Here is a 17381-nt window from a genome sequence, read left to right as displayed (position 1 = left end):
TCGCTTGTCCTTGTACACTTTATTTTAACGAATGAGATTTGGTTAGATTTATGTAACCGTTTTTCAGAGCTTCTGTTTGCTGTTAAATCTGCTGTCTTCTGAGTGAACTCAGTTTACCTAGGTAAATTACATTGCATGGTGCGGTATTTCGTTTTCCATGTTCTCCTCTGGTTTTACCTGGCTTTTACCACAATTTCATGGCACTTTACTATACTTTTTTCTGATTGTTTCAGGGGGAGGGGTATGGTTCAGTTCCCGGCTGAATCTCGGAGCTTGTACTGGGACCTGAGCTATTTCTAATCACACCTTGGAAAAAAATCAGAATATAAGATCTCTCCTGCATGCTGGTGGTTCAAAGTGTTGGTTCCGGAGGAGCATTCCATCTGTTTAGTTCTAGTCGAGACTGAAATTGCAGGCAAATTGATTTCAGTTTCCTATTTTAAGTGTTCTAAACTTTTCTTTCAGCTGCATATCTGAATAGACGTTTTAAACGTCTGCAGCAGGTGTCAGCGTTGCACCAGTGACCACATCCCAGTACCCCCCCCTTCGGTGTGTCAGCTGAAACTAATCAGTCTCAAGTAGAAGAAAAAAAGTTTTTCATTCCCACCTGTCTGCTAGGCGTTTCCTTCTCTTTTGGTCAAAACTAAATTTTGCATAAATTCTCCAGTAGCAAGTTGACGAGACACTGCATCAGGTTCTGGCTGAGCCAGACAGCAGCTCGGTTGTGGTCATCAGTTAGCGCTGGCGATTGGGGGCCCAGCTGGATGGGGGGGTCCCCAGGACCAGGAGTGAGACCCCCCCCCCCCCCCCCCTGCACATGCCAGCAAGCTCCTCCCCTCCTCCGGGGTTCATCCGGGAGCCCTGACATCTCGGCCTCCTGGTTTTTCTTTTTTTCCCCCATTTTGTTGTTTACTGCTTCTTCACCATGAAGGTGGTGGGGTGCGGGGAGGGAGAGAGGAATAGTTTTCGACGGGGATTCAACGCGAAACGGAGAAAGGTGGTGGCGAAATCATTCGGCCCGGGCGGAGAGAACTCCGCGCTGGGCACCGCTGACGAGACGCGCAGCTTTTTGGGAACGCGGCCCGGAGCTGCTGTATCGCGTCGGTGGTGTTTGGGGGGTGGGAATAAAGGGAAGAGGTTGTGTGGAGTTGGGTGAAAGTCGAGGAGGAAAACTTTGGAGACGGTAGCGGATTTAGCGAGTCGGATTCATGGCTTAGATTCCAAGAATACCGGCAAGAGTGCGTGACTGCGTTCGCAGTTTACTGAGCTCGTCTGCCCATTAGTCCGAAGAGGGAAAGAGCTTGGCAGGTAAACAGAGGCAGGCGTCCAGACCTCTGTGGTGGGCACTGGGATGGGGAACCTACCCCAAGGGCTGGCTGGGACCTGCAGTGTGAGCGCAGGGCCAGACGTACACGCTGGAGACTGGTGGGGGAATTCTTGTTCACCCATTCCGCCTGGCAGGTGGAGGCTCTCCTGTCTCTCCTCTCAAGCTACGCTCGCGTGGAGCAAATGGTTTTGCTCTCCGTGGAAAAATGCGACGATAAGCTTCCAATAAAACGCTTGCCTTCTTGCGGTGTTTATTTCTAAGGCTAAGGACAGGTGCGGGCGAACTGCTTTTAGTGTTTTCGCAGAATCCATGCGCGGTGTTTTGCACTGCATGCACGGTGCAGATCCTTAACAGAAGCAACTCGGGATTGTTCCTGGTTTTTTCCCTCCTGCTCACAAACCCTAGGAGAAGGAGTGGCTTCTCAAACCCAGGGTGTAGCACAGGCGTAGGATTAGGAGGATAAGCTTGTGGGCCTTCCATAGCTAATGCTCACAGCCCGTAGCACGATCTACAGCCGACATCTCTGACCTGCTTCCTGCAGTTATTACTGCACCTAGTGTTTGAGTCCTAAAGCACCCTGACTCAGAAGAGGCCTTGCCAGCGACCAGCCAAAAGGCTTTCGTTGGGAAAAGGGCAGTTTCCCCAGTTTAATTGGCGCGCGATCGGGCTCGTTTCCTTAGGGAACGTCTCTGGCAGAAGCGCGCTTTTGATTTTGGCCTTCCGATCCAGTGTGGTGCGTGCTCAGCAAGAAGTCCAGTCCAGTTCCCGGTCGTGACCTGGGCAGCGTCCCGTCCTCTGTCCTCATGGCCGCACGCTTTGGCTGTCCCCGAAGCCCCCACCCCCTTCTCCCAGGCGTCCAAGGCGGGGGCTGCTGGGAGTGCTGACAGGTCGCACGCTGCCTAAAGGATGGGTTCTAAAATCTGTCCCGGGTGCAGTTTTTTTTAGATTGCAGACTGGGAAGCTCATTCATGCAACAGATTCGAGTGACCTGGTCAGCCCTGTGACTCCAGTAGCCATCGCGCACAGCGACTGGCGGGTGTGTCGGACCGGGGCTGGCGAGCCGGCACCTCCAGGTCTCTCATGCAGTTGGCACCTGTAACCCCCCCCCACCCCTGACCCCCCCTGCAGAGCATGAGCCTGTGCTTGTATGCCAGTATTGGTGTCTGTGCCCGTCGGTGTGCCTCTCTCTCAGTGTGGATGCTGTCTATATTCTCGGAAAAGAAAAGCAGACTATTGGAGAATAAAAAAAGAAAGAATTGCTCTGTTGTGTACTTAACTTTGTATTTGAAATAAAGATATACGGAATGAATCCAGCTCCTTTGTTCATCCTGGTTTTTAATTTCCCTTGTAGCAACGGAAGGGAGTTGTTCCCGTTCACATGTGTATATGCTTTTCATTTCATTGTGCACTCTCTAGATAGAGCCTGATTGCCTTTATTGTGCCACGAGATGACAAGAATAATAAAGCAGTTTGTGCTCTTCAGAGGAATGAGCAGCACATGAAAAGCCTTTGAGAACACAGGGTGACGATACAATAAAGATCCCTGGACAGCAGGACAGTGCCGTCCCTCCCAATCGGACTGGGCACTGTTCCGCAGCTTCTGCTTTGAGGCTCCACAAGGGTAAACAGGGCTGTTGCAATGGAGCTCACCTGGAGAAATAACATTTTCCGGGCAGCACGGTGATCTGGCCTTTAGCACTGCTGCTCTTAAGAGCTCTCGGTTCCTGGGTTTGGTCGTGGCTACCTTCTGTGCGGAGTTTGCATGGTCACCCTGCGTTCACATAGGTATTTGCTCTGGTTTCCATCACCGTGGCAAGCACACAGTGGCTAGGTTATTGGTGACATTAAATCTCCTTTGTGTGTATGCACTTGTGTGTGTGTGTATATGTTTGTGAGTGTGTGTGCGCGCACATGTATGTGCGTGTATGTCCCATTCAAGGCAGAACTCTCCTTGCCCCCGTCGATCCCAGGATGTACCTTTAGTTGCCATAACTTTTCCTGGGAATAAGCTTTTCGCTGCTGGATGGTGTTTGCTGCAATATGGATCGATCTGCTTGGTTCCTTTTTTTTTAAAGAGGGAAACAATCATATTTAACTTTAATGTGCTGCTTGATACATCTTTATCTGTTGGTCAAAAAGAAACTATGAAGTATGAATTAAGTGTTAGAGGAGCATGATTAAAATGCAATAACGGCAAGAGGTCCTCCTGCTCAATTTAAATTGGCTGGCTGCTGACTGTGAGATGGGGTGGGGCAACTTCAATCTCAGCTCTTGCTAACAACCAAACGTCCGCGCAGAAATAAGAAAAAGAAATCCTTTTGGGCCCTGGAATGAAATGAAAGCCCCTGACAGGAAGATCCCTCTGGCTCTGCAAGTGGGAGAGCTGTTCCTGCATGAGCCCGACATGCCAGGCGACTCGGAGCCAGACTGTGGGGCACGAGGGAGAAGGCGGAGCTCGCCCAGACACCAGCAGTACCTGTATCAAATCCTGACAGCTACTGGGACAGGGAGGAGTCCGTGTAGCTCAGATGGCAAGGGTGTCTAGCTTCTGACCGGAGGGTCCCGGGTTCGATCCCAAGTAGGGGCAAGCGATGGAGCCCTAATTCCTTCCAGACGGCTCCCAGGTCCACTCAGCCTGCTTTCCAAATGAGCACTGGAGGTAATAGGCTGACCGGAGTGTGATGCTGACCACATCACCTCCACCTCCAGTGTCGGATGGTCAAGAAAAATGGTGGCTCTTGGCCCCTGTTCCCCTTGATGGCACCCAGCCTGGGGCGCACCTTACAGAGAACAAAAGACCCCCACCTGTTAGCAGCTGAGAGATTTCCCCCCACAAGCTGAGCTACAGACAGTGCAGACTGTCAGCTGTTCCCAAACTGCAAGGAAGCACAATGCAGCTGCAGGTACAACAATTCCAAATCCAGCTGAGCTGGGCTGGCTGTGCATATTTAAAACCCAGGAGAGGGGGCGCCGCTCACAGCTGAGCCTCGTATGGGCCAGGCTCCTGCAGGAAAGTAGTCTTGCGCAGATTGTAAGGAATTATGACAACGTCACTGTGAAGTTTCACCCCTGCGCACAGATGAATTCAGGAGGGTTGGGGGAGGAGGGAGTCGGGGGTTCTCTTCCCGTGCTGAAACTGAATTGTTACCAAGCCAGCTCGTGGGACCAGAAACCTGACATTAAATGGCTTTCATGTTCCATCGCAAAACCCTGCAGCCACTGGGCGAAAGAAAAATGAAGGAAACAGAAGTTAAAAAACACAAGTTTACAGGGTTGCGATTTTTCTAGGTACTGGACATTTGCCAGTTCGGTACATCTGTATTACGTCAGTGGTATTTGAAAAACTAAATCTACTGGAAAATCCCTTACATTCCCGAGACCCCCAGTCTCTCGGAAATCTTTGTTTAGATTCCCGAGAATTCTTCACTAGGAATTCACCAGGCAGGCAGCAGCTCATGTTCAAGCACAGAGTGGAGCTCAGCCTAGATACCAGGGTGGTGAGCACACATATTCTCACAAACAGCCCTGGGATCTTTAATGACCAACAACCAGAACTTCGGTTTAAGAACGGTACACCCTAGAACACAGTATCTCCACTCACCATACGGGGGTACTGGTTTGGAAATTCTGGTCCAGAGGCAGCAGCGCCTCCTACTGGTCTACCAACGCCCCTTTCCGCAGCCACAAGGCTTTCCTCAAAAGTCTTGCAGCCCATCACTGACAAGCCCAGCCCTGCCGATCTCCTGAGACCTGACGTGATCAGTCTGCATACAAGGTGATGACGCTGCCTAAGAAATACCGTAAGCTGCATCAGTACAACAATCTCACAGAGGTTTGGCGAATGACTGGGGGACATGTAGATTAATTGTGGCCTTTGTGTTCTACAGCCATCTCCTTCATTTATTAATCGATTATCAGCAAGACCAATACTGCAATTAAGGTGCGTGCTGCTGGGTGTTTTTTTTCAGGGACACGTGTTGATTGGTATGGAGAAATTGGGAAGGGCACCACGGGATTTCTGGCTGTCATGGGTTTCGCTGTGAGTGAGGATCAGACTGGGGGGGGACGTCTGCCTTCAGAATAAGGACATGGAGCTGAGAGGACTCTTCTCTGGGGGCTGGGAGTGCCTGCTGCCCGATGAAGCATTCGAAAGGTATGCCAAGACACCAGTGACACATAACAGGTGGTAAGAAATGCTGACGAGGACAGGATACGCATGACAGGGACTCAGATGATGCAGCCACTTCCCCCATGTTGATGCAATAATACAGGAGCGCCTTTCCCATTATACTAGGAAAAAGAACCATCCGGTTTCTCTTGAACCTGCGTTCATCACCTCCCACAGCTCCCTGGAACTGAGCCTGCCAACTGACACACAGCCCCTGCATAATGAGGGTGCCTTACACAGCCTGCCAAGCTGTGTTGCTGAAGGGGTTTACCTGGAAAGTGGGTGAGAGTCGCAAATCTGCAAGCACTGAGCAACCGGTAAGCCGAACGCGGACCAGAGATGAATGCCCTGCTCTTCCAGAAATGGGACTCCGGCCCGGGGTCGTTGATCCCGACCTGCCTTGAGGGAATTTTAAACGTTTTGTTTAAACGCCCTGCAGTTGACTGGAGCTCAGCAGGTGTGAGAATGGCCAGCATCTGGATGGGAGACTCCTGGGAAAGCTGAGGCTGCTGCTGGAAGAGGTGGAAGTGGGGCCAGTAGGGGGCGCTCACCCTGCAGTCTGTGTGGGTCCTAATGTCCCAGTATAGTGACGGGGCCACCACACTGTACAAAAAAGGTGCTGTCCTTTGGATGAAATGCAAAATTGAGGTCCTGACCACACTGGTGCTGTTGGAGGGGATCCCCATTACCTGTGAAGAGCTTTGAGTGGAGTGTCCAGAAAAGAGCTATATAAGTGTAAGGAGTTATTATTACTTTTGCTATTATATATTATTAAGTAGTTCAAGTAAGTGGCTGCGTCAGTATGCGTAAACTGCAAAGGATAAAGTAAAGGTTTATTCCCTGCTGAAAAGAAACACAATGTTTCAGCTGTGGAGCCTACATCTTCTATGAACCAAAGAAGGCTCTACAGCAGAAACATTGTGTTTCTTTTCTTCTCTTTTTCAGCATGGAATAAACCTTTACTTGTTCCTTATTATTATAATATCAGGAATAGGCTCTGTTACATACTGTATCCCCCCCAACACACCCTGCATGCACCGACCTCAGAGAATCACACACCACGCTCGCCCCAGAGACTAATGACAGAGACGCTCATCTACGTTCTTCATTGGGCTTGACTCACCACAGTCAGAATCAGTATCGCTTTTCCTCACCAGTGCGCGCCAGCTACAGGAATTTGCCTTGACACGTTTGGAACCTGCTCAACGCAAAACCCACACAGGTGCATTAACATTACTGACACAGTTACATTGGACAACACACAAAAGCCGGGGAGACACAAAAAGCGAGTCACAATATGTGCTCACGGGACAGTACAGATGTGCGGAACATGTCAACATTACAGCATATATAAGACATACGCACATCCACATTTTACAGTACAGTGCAAATGTACAGACAATAGACATTGTAGTCAATAGACACACATACAAGACATGCGGCATGTTCAGACCATGTGTGAGAGTACGGTCTGGGGAGTAAGGAGCAACTATGAAAATGTGTTGGGAAAACGCGCCAGATCTTAAGTGCACAATGTACGAGCCAAGTTGGCAATAATACTCATTCCCAGTTTTTCAGGTGAAATGGGGAGTTGTAGGGGGAGGACAGCTGCAGAGCCATGGGGCAGTGAAGCATCATGGGCTCACAGTGCCCAGGGGTGGCCTGGCGCCCACTGTCGAGTGTCCCAGGAGCCTTCAGGGCTCGGTCTCCGGACTCTGCCCCTGTGCTCTTGTTCTCCAGGTGTACCCGGAAGAGCTAGGCAAATGCCCGGAGAGGATTCCCGGACAGTGGGACTCACTGTGAGCTCTGGGCAGGCTGGGGCTGGGCCGATCACCAGCGACACTGAGCCTGACCTCCGTTGCCCCCTCCCCCCCCCTTGAGGAAACCAAGAACGACTGCAGGAGTATGAAGAACCGAACCAACAGGGTAGATTTTGCAGGAGATGGAAGGCTGAAGCCACTTAGGCCAGTTTCTCTGAAACAGAGGGGTATTGAGCTCTGAGTGTACCGAAGGAATGCAGGAGGAGTGAAGCTGAACTCTGCTCCTTTGCCTCCCAGAAATGCTGGGGAAATGGACGATTCGCCCACACAGTGGGAGTTTGTTGACCGTGCTCTGTTTTTGCAATCCGCGTGACTGCACGGAGTACGTGTCCGGGGCCCGGTGTCCAAGCGCGCGCGCCCCTCAGGCGTCTCGGGGAACGCCGTCACCCTCACACAGGCCAGGGGTGGTGTTGCGGCGGCAGCTGTCAGGGTGTAGCCCCGCGAGGAATTCGAGACTCACCCGCAGGCTGCACCGGGGGGGGGGGGGGACGTGTGGTGCAAAACCACCCCCCACCCATTGGCGACCGGACACAAGAATCCGCAGCAGCGCGCGAAGAAATACCTCCGCGCCTCCTCGCGCCTCTCTGCGACCCCGACCCCACCCGCCCTCGTCACTCCACCGCCTGCAGCGCCAGAGAGCCCACTCTCCCGCAAGGAACAAGGTCACAGTGGACACCAGCGACGTGCATTCACAGCGAGCGGCTGTGTCTTCTGTCTGCCGCTGGTGCGTTCAAAGGCAGCCCGGCCCTGTCCGTTACCCGAGAGAACTATTACCTCAGAGACCTGTGGAGAGGAGGGAGGGAGGAGGCAGGGGACAGTACCTCAGGAATCTGTGAGATTATCATGGAAAGGTAAACGATGGAAAATGACTGGGAAAAAATGCACCTGAACAAGACAAATTATTGTTATGTGACTGTTACCTTGTCTAAACTTAATGAGATGTGTTCACATATACTGTTTTAAGTGTATATATATATATTAATGTAAAGCTTTCTGTTTGGTGATAATCTGTATTTATTTGTGACAAGAAAATAAACGCCCTACCTGAAGGAAAGCTTGTTGTTTTTAACATTTTGTACGGTGCTCCAGGTCTGCGGGAAAAGACTATAAGACTAGATATAAGGGGTTATAAGACTAGATATAGGGGCTATAAGACTAGGTATAGGGGCTGTAAGACTAGATATAGGGGCTATAAGACTAGGTATAGGGGCTGTAAGACTAGATATAGGGGGCTAGATGACTAGATATAAGGGGCTATAAGACTAGATATAGGGGGCTAGAAGACTATACAGTATATAGGGGGCTAGAAGACTAGATATAAGGGGCTAGAAGACTATATATAGGGGGCTATAAGACTAGATATAGGGGCCTAGAAGACTATATATAGGGGGCTAGAAGACTAGATATAAGGGGCTATAAGACTAGATATAGGGGGCTAGAAGACTAGATATAGGGGGCTAGAAGACTAGATATAGGGGCTAGAAGAAGGGCTATTAGACTAGATATAGGGGCTATAAGAAGGGCTATTAGACTAGATATAAGGGGCTATAAGACTAGATATAGGGGCTAGAAGAAGGGCTATTAGACTAGATATAGGGGGCTGTGAGACTAGATGGGCATCGTGTTCTTTGTGCTATTCCCCCCGTGCGCTGGTGTGTGGCTCTGAGTCAGGGTTTGCTTGTTGAACCGGCTGCCTCGGAGAGATCCCCATGGCAACCAGCGAGCAACCTGGTGTGCTTATGGGATGTTTTTGTGTTTCCAGGCTGCGCGAGGAGCAAGCGGGAGCACGCAGCCCCGCCGGGGTTACAGGCCCGCGCGCCGCCCGTCCGCCCGCTTAAGGACGTCTGAGCCAGGGGCGAACTCACACAGCCTCGCACTTCAATTTCTACTCCCTAGAATCTGTTGGCAAGGCCTTCACAGGAATGACACCCCAACACTGCTGGTCCCTACTGGTACAACAGTTATAATAATTATCAAGAACTCTCCACTCAGAGCTCTGTACAGGTCATGGGGATCCCCTCCACCCCCACCAGTGTGCAGCCCCCCCTGGATGATGCTCCAGTCCTCTCACACACACCAGCTCTCAGTGGGGAGGAGAGCAGAGTGATGAAGCCAGTTCAGAGATGGGGGTTATTAGGAGGCCATGACTGGTAAAGGCCAGGGGGAAATTTGGCCAGGACATCGGGGTAACACCCCTACTCTTTTCGAGAGACGCCCTGGGATTTTTAATGACCACAGAGAGTCAGGACCTCAGTTTTACGTCTCATCCAAAGGACGGCGTCTTTTTACAGTATAGTGTCCCCGTCACTATACTGGGGCATTAGGACCCACACAGACCGCAGGGTGAGCGCCCCCTGGTGGCCCCACTAACACCTCTTCCAGCAGCAGCCTCAGCTTTCCCAGGAGTCTCCCATCCAGGTACTGACCAGGCTCACACCTGCTGATAAACCTCCTACTAATAATCCCCATCTCTGAACTGGCTTCATCACTCTGCTCTCCTCCCCACTGAGAGCTGGTGTGTGTGAGAGGACTGGAGCATCATCCAGGGGGGGCTGCACACTGGTGGGGGTGGAGGGGATCCCCATTACCTGTAAAGAGCTCTGAGTGGAGTGTCCAGGAAAGCGCTATATAAGCATAAGGAGTTGTTATTATTATGAACATGTATAAAATTAAATCTTCAGTCAACCTGCAGAAGGTCCTCTCGTCCTTGTGCAGAGAGGGAGGGGCTCTTCTGTGGGGTGCCCCACCACTGTTGAGGGGCACATGCTGTACTCTGTTACAGTCATCGCAACAGCGATGGCCTCAGGGTCTGTCCTGCTTCTGCACACACCCACCTGTCAGCACACAGACACACACTGCACTGCACTGGGTGCCCCAGGGCCTCTGGGTGTGACCAGCTCCTCCTGTGACATCAGCCTGCTCATGACAGCCTACAGGCCCAGCCTCTTGTAGTACAACCTGTCCATCAGAGAGAGGAAAACCATGAGCACATGGGCACAGTTACCAACAACAGGAGGCCAATCCAATCTGAATGTCCCCCTGGCCCTTACCAGTCATGGCCTCCTAATAATTCCCATCTCTGAACTGGTTCATCACTCTGCTCTCCTCCCCACTGAGAGCTGGTGTGTGTGAGAGGACTGGAGCATCATCCAGGGGGGGCTGCACACTGGTGGGGGTGGAGGGGATCCCCACGACCTGTAAAGAGCTCTGAGTGGAGGGGCCAGGAAAGCGCAATCTAATCGTGAGGAGTTATTCTTATTTAGTATTTAGCTAATTCATCCAAGGTCTCATCCAGCCATTTCTTCTAAGGACACCAGGGTATTGCCTCCAACAACATGGCTGGGTAGTGTGTTCCACACCCCTACACCACTTTATGTAAAGAAGTGCCTCCTTTTCTTGGTTTTAAATGCACCTCCCCCTAGTTCTGGCCTGTCACCTCCGGCTCATGTTTCAGTGGTCAGTGCCATTGAAGAGTCTCAATCTCACAGTCGTCTGTGTTCGGGACTCAAAAGGTTCAGTTTGTGCTGCCTGTCAGGGTAGGATATTCTTTAAGTCCTGGAATGGACCTGGTTTGTCATCTCTGCGCTGGTTCCAGAGCAGTCATATCGTTTCCATAACACTGTGATCAACATTGTGCACAGTAGCCTGAATGAGGCCTAACTAGTGCATTAAATAATTTATTAATCATATCCCTTGATTAAATTCTATACTTTTAATTATATATCCTAGCATTTTGTTTGGCTTTTTAATTGCCTCCCCACAAGATGTCTAGATGTGAATGATGTGTCAACATAAAACATACGTAAACAAACTCAATGTTTCCCAATATGTATTCAGTTCAATTAAAGTTTTTACTACAAAACTCTGCGCTTGTCTACACTAAATGTCGTCTGCCCGGTCTTTAATTTTATCTGAATCTTTTTGGATGTAATGACTGTTTCTACAGCAGGTGGTTATTCTCTTACTTTGGCATCGTCTGCAAACTCGAACTCATTTAGTTACTAGACCTGAAAGTTGATATAAGTTAGCACAGTGGTCCCAGGACAGATCCCTGTGGTACTCCACTAATTATTTCACCCCAAATGGGCAATGCGTCCCTTACCTGCCCCTTCACTCAGCACCTGTTCTTTAAGATTTAAGATTGCTAATCGCATGTTCGTCAATCTCAAGAATTACGTCAGGCTCCACTGCTTAAGGGCTGCATTAGCTAATCTAGGTGCTGATCCCTTAATCACCCTTTGTGTATTAGGATGGTAGTCAAAACAGCTTTAGAGTTCACAGTAAGTAAAGGGCAATCACTGAAGCTTACTTTCTCTTTTCAAAGTTGAATCTCTGCGGGTGGGTGGGAGCATCATCCTGTGGACAGAGGGTGAAGGCCTGGCGACCTTGTTTGCAGATACAGCGTGACTAGTTCTGTTTTCAGTCTGACATTTTGTAGCGGGATTCAGAAATGAAGAAATGAAGAATGAGGTGGAGCGTAGCGAGGTGAAATCGTGGTAAAGCAGGGAGAGTTACACCGAGATAAAGCGATGAACCAGCCCTGGAGAACCACTGGCACTCTGCAGAGACCTGCAGGCCCTCTGACCCACCCGAGCGCTCACTGGGTTATTTAACCAGACAGTCCCTCCAGGTCTTGCCAACAATGTGTCGTCTTCGAGCTGTAGGCCGGCAGGCAGGCGTTCAGGGGGTTACCTTTAAATCGCATGACTGCGTAACTGCTAAGCTTTGGGGTTTGTTTATCACATCTGCTGTGCAAGGTGATCTCGGGTCTTTTACAGGAGGGGGAACACTGTCTAATCTGCCCAGTTTGGTAATAATAATAATAATTGCTTACACTTATATAGAGCTTTACTGGACACTCCACTCAAAGCGCTTTACAGGTAATGGGGATCCCCTCCCCCAACACCATTGTGCAGCCCCACCTGGATGTTATTTTGGATGGCTCTGGAACACTTGCTTACCCGACTGGGAAGGGCAGGATCGGGTCTGGGAGACTCTGCAAAAGGACTGGAAACACAAATATACACCCTTCTTTTAGTTAATCTAATCCCTATAAATTCCTCTCCTTCTGCTCTTGTATCCCTCTTAACCAGCTCGCGGACAAAGCATTTCATTGCTGCCAACATCGGTGTATGCTGTACTGTTCGTGCATTGATCAATAAACCTTGATTGATTGATTGATTGATTGATTGATGCATTCAAAGCCTGCACGGGCAGAGGAGGGTAAAATCGGGGCAGCCTGACCCCCTGCCACCTGGTCTGGAGGCAGTGCGGCGCCCAGAAGGTTGGGCTTGAGGATTGAGGCGTATTGCACAGTGTCTGGAGAACTGGATATGTCTGTACCGTCAGCCCTCCCCACCCCTGGGCTCAGCGCCACGCGATTTAGTTTTTCTCCTTTTTCGTGCTCCGCCAGAACAAGACAGAAAAAGGTGTAGCTGCACAGGTAATTGTCAGGGCTCAGGCTGGGGGGGGGGTGGGGGTGACGCTGGGTTTTAAAGATCCCTCCCCTGCTGTGAAGCTCAGCAGAACAGACAGCGCACAGGTGCGGAAAAAGACATTCCTCTGTTTCGCGGATCTTTTGTCTCCTCACGGACTCCCCAGGCACCCGGACCCTGGCAGCAGCTCTCATGGTAAATACAGCGTCTCTTCCCGTTTTCCTCTCCGGGCCTGGGCGCGTCCCTCTCCGGACAGCCTGCGCTGTTGTTCCCACTGGGCTTCGCGTAGCAGAGACTCGGCGATTTACCGCGGTCTGAGAAAAACTGGAACCTGCACCCAGCCAGCGCTGGACAGGGCGGGTTCGCTGTTAGTTCGAATTCCTGCTCCTGAAGACGGGACTTCCCAGAACTGGGATTTGGGGTTTCCAGACTAGTTCTCACAGATCCCAGGGTAATACAGTCCAAGAGAAGTTAGAATACTCTTCAATCCAGTCCAAGATCCTTCATTTGGACCTTGGTTTCCACGAGCACTAATAATGTGTGAACCAATATTGTACCTCTGTGATTCCCTGTGATATAACAATATTATTCCGCGGTGTGACTGACGTTCTGCAGTGCTCATGAAGAAAGGTGTAGGACCTGAAAGAGATGGGGTTGTGTGTGCTGGCAGGGGTGTTTGTGCTCCATGTTGTCTGGGGTCACATCTGGTCTCTGTGAGCTGTGCTGGAGTCAGAGTTAAATCGGGGCCAAGCTGGTGAGCCCACCTTGTGCAGAGCTGCAGAAACGCAGGGAGGGCGCTGCTCTGCTCCTCTATAAGGGCATGCGCCTTGGTATCATGGCAGATGTGTGGGGGAGGGAACACGGTGAAGGAAAAGATGTGGATCACCTATTATTCCAAGAGGAAACCGGTTTTGTTGTTACTGTGCGGTGACAGACCTGTCTGCTGCCTTACGCCCAGTTTGTGTGAGTGTGCCAGAGGGGCAGGGTTCAGAGAGCTCAGTATCGCTGTGTTTCTGCATGCTCCTCTCACTGTTTGAGTTAAGTATTCCTTCGCGAGAGCTCAAATCGGGCTCGGGTTACAAAGCCTGCTTGAAGACCACATTAACCTTTATTCAAGAAGCGGAGAAACTGAGCAATGAAAAGCTCAAAGGCAATGAAAAGCAGAGGAGCTTGCAGCTCTCGGGGGACTGGAGAATGGGACGGCGGTCTCTGTCTCTGTGCAGGTACCAGGCTCGCTTTGAGAAGGTGCAGCGGGTTCAGGCTGAACATTTGTATTCTTCCCTGGGTCTCACGAAGGCAGAGTAACGCCTCACACACACACATCTGGGCTTCCCCCTCTGATACAGGGTTACAGACAGGAGGCTCCTGGTTCTGCCCCTCAGGTATTTGGTCATAGAGGCCGCAGGTGCCATAGACCCACACACCTTCACGAAAACTGCAAGAAATACTCTTTCCCATTAGTCGGCTGTTTATGTTCCCGCTCTGGCTAAAGAATTGCAGTGTTGCATTATTGATGGGCCTAAATTTTAGCTCGGTGTTCGACCTGAATAATTGATGTTCTCTGGGCGTGCAGTGGGCATTGCTGGGGTGCTTCTCTCTCGGCGAGCACAGAGAGAACCGGCTGGTCATCCGTCTTAAGCTGCGTTCCCCAGCCACCTCGCGCAATGCCATTCAGTCCCTCCATAACTAAAGCATTACCTCGTCTAAAACACATTTAAAATAACCCTAGAATTCTTTGTCTTCTAAAGACCTGCCTAAGAAGACTCATTTATTCAACTGATGTTGCTTGAGTAGAATATCTGTAGGCGATCGCTGACCCTGCTCTGGTGGGGTTTCCTCTTGTGTGTTCCCGAGAGCTGGGAATTGAGTGTGATGATGTAAAACTCTGCTGAAGGAATCTCCCATTGGGTGGCCTCTTGGTCAGGCTAGCGTTTGACCGCCAGCTCAAGTGTGCTTGCATCTATCCCGGAAGGTGATGGCATATTCTCGCGATGCATGCGCACGAAGGACACCAGACAAATATCTAACCGATGGGCTAGTCTTCATCGGCTGGGCCGTGCTGTCTCACAAGAAGAGCTCTGCTGGGGGGTTAGAGACTGGGTGAGAGACTGGTGAGAGAGCTGGTTGGCACTGTCCTCTGACCCAGGGGCTGGGCTGAGCTCAAGGCCATCGACAGATTGTATAATAACTTATCACAGTCGGTGGTGCAGTATCAGAGGACAATGGTAACATAACATTACTTAGCCCTATACAATTTCTTGCATTAGGAATTGCAGACACAGACAGGGAGAGAGAAGCTGGGGGTCAGAGCACAGGGTCAGCCATTGTACAGCACCCCTGGAGCAGTTGGGGTTAAGGGCCTTGCTGGAGTAGGATTCCTCTGCCATCTGTGGGATTTGAACCAGCAACCTTCCAGCCACAGGCGCAGATCCTGAGCCACAGAGCCACCGCTCTGCCCTGCCTCCAGTCTCTACCTGGACTCCCCACCTTGGGCAGGGAGGCTGTTGGTGACATACAGCTCTGCCTTTGCCAATGATGTCAGAGACTCTGCTAGTCACGAGAGAGTCTGTCAGTGATGTCATAGTGACTGTTAGTCATAAGAGCGAGTCTCCAGTGATGTCATAGTGACTGTTAGTCATAAGAGAGAGTCTCCCAGTGATGTCTGAGCAGGGCTGCCACAGGGAAAGGCGTGAGACAGCTTGTGTGTGGGGGGTGGGGTGGGAGGAGCTGCCTGTGCACACTGATAAGAGGGGCACAGGGCTGAACAGCCACACTGTGTGATCAAATGGCACACCTGTGCAGCACACAATGGGCTTTATTCCAGCTGCTGTGCCAGTGTGAGAAGCCAGTCAGCACAAAGACAGGATACCAACTGCGTTGATTCAAACCAGGAAAAGGAGGAAAACTAAGAGAGAAAGGGCACTTTTAAGTAGACCACGGGTATGTTTTGAAACGCAGTGGCACAGTTCACTTTTCAGGGTTGTGTCAAAAGCTGGACCTCAAAAAGTTCTCTGCAATTTTCGATAATAATAATAATAATAATAATAATGATAATAATAATAATTGCTTACACTTATATAGCGCTTTTCTGGACACTCCACTCAGAGCGCTTTACAGGTAATGGGGATCCCCTCCACAACCACCAGTGTGCAGCCCCACCTGGATGATGCGACAGCAGCCATAGTGCGCCAGAACGCTCACCACACATCAGCTCTCAGTGGGGAGGAGAGCAGAGTGATGAAGCCAGTTCAGAGATGGGGGTTATTAGGAGGCCATGACTGGTAAAGACCAGGGGGAAATTTGGCCAGGACACTGGGGTAACACCCCTACTCTTTTCGAGAAAATTTTTAATGACCACAGAGAGTCAGGACCTCAGTTTTATGTCTCATCTGTAGGACAGCAACTTTTTTACAGTACAGTGTCCCCATCACTATACTGGGGCATTAGGACCCACACAGACCGCAGGGTGAGCGCCCCCTACTGGCCCCACTAACACCTCTTCCAGCAGCAGCCTCAGCTTTCCCAGGAGTCTCCCATCCAGGTACTGACCAGGCTCCCACCTGCTGAGCTCCAGTGGGGCTGCCAGTTTTTGAGTTGCAGAGTGGTATGGCTGCTGGCCATGTCGATGTGCAAGGCAAGGCCTAGTAATGATCAGAATCCACCCTGCGCCACTTGTATCCACGACAAATCGAGTTTCTGGAGGCCTGTCACAGGTACTGCAGAGGCTGAATGAGCGTTGAGAGACTCTTGATTTTGAGCCCCCCCGGCTCTGATCCTTCCTTCTGGAGGAGGAGTGAGCTGGGGGGACAGGTCAGCGGGCACAGCCTCCATCTGGGGCAGCTTTCCTGGGGGGCTTTTTCCCAGCGAGCGGGAACAGGAGGCACGAGGCAAAACCTTTGGGCTGAATAAAAATCCCAAAAGGCTCGGGACCAGTCGTCCTGCCTGGCTCTTCAACACAACCCCAGTTGCCTTCTGGCATCCAAAATTAAGGTGGCTTGTTCTAGCTTGGGGTACGCACAGGGCCGTAGTCAATCAAGGAAGCGCCAAAGGATTTTCTGGGCAGAGATGGAAGTAGATGCTGGATGACAGGACAGCGCAATCGAGAAACAAGACGGGCGATCCCACTTACAGTGAGAGATTTCGCTCACACAGCAGAACTCTCTTATGACTAGCAGACTCTCTGACATCATTGGCAGGCTCTCTGACATCACCGTCAGGCTCTCTGACATCACCGGCAGGCTCTCTGACATCACCGGCAGGCTCTCTCTTGCCATGGTACTTATACAGAGCAGGTTTTTCAAGCTCCCCCTGCCCACAGCCCCCAGGAGCTGTGACACTGCCTTCATGCTGCGTCTTCTGCTCTTGCCTCTTGCCTCCCGCAGTTTCGCTCAGGCCTACTCGTTGCTGTGCCACATTCACGAGGGAGTTACTGTGCGAAAGTACTCAAGCACCTCACTTCATGCCAGTGAAACCACACACTGCTGCCTGTTCGTAAGGGGACAGCAGACAAAAACACAATATAGAGTTATCCTGAAGAAAAGGTGTGAATTGTGATGTTGGTGACTTGTTAAAACTGCCCTTTTTGCAGGTCCCTGGGCAGCTGTAACGTTAGATGCTGCTGGGATACCAGG

General features: G+C 50.9%; 1 protein-coding gene across 1 annotated transcript in view; it reads left to right on the top strand.

Moving 5' to 3' along the window:
* The first annotated feature begins 12785 nt into the window (after positions 1–12785).
* The window catches only part of LOC148645764 (plakophilin-3-like), a 37512-nt gene continuing 32916 nt past the window's right edge, over positions 12786–17381 (top strand). The window contains exon 1 of the mRNA XM_088611532.1: positions 12786–12945. Coding sequence (XP_088467658.1) covers positions 12943–12945 — 3 coding nt within the window. The 5' untranslated portion in view covers positions 12786–12942. The remainder of the gene's footprint in view (positions 12946–17381) is intronic.

This window comes from Lepisosteus platostomus, chromosome 18 (genome assembly GCF_059453375.1).
Source record: "Lepisosteus platostomus isolate fLepPlt1 chromosome 18, fLepPlt1.hap1, whole genome shotgun sequence".
Taxonomy (NCBI): domain Eukaryota; kingdom Metazoa; phylum Chordata; class Actinopteri; order Semionotiformes; family Lepisosteidae; genus Lepisosteus; species Lepisosteus platostomus.
Note: the sequence above shows the minus strand (reverse complement) of the source record. Positions and strands in the feature narration are given on the sequence as shown.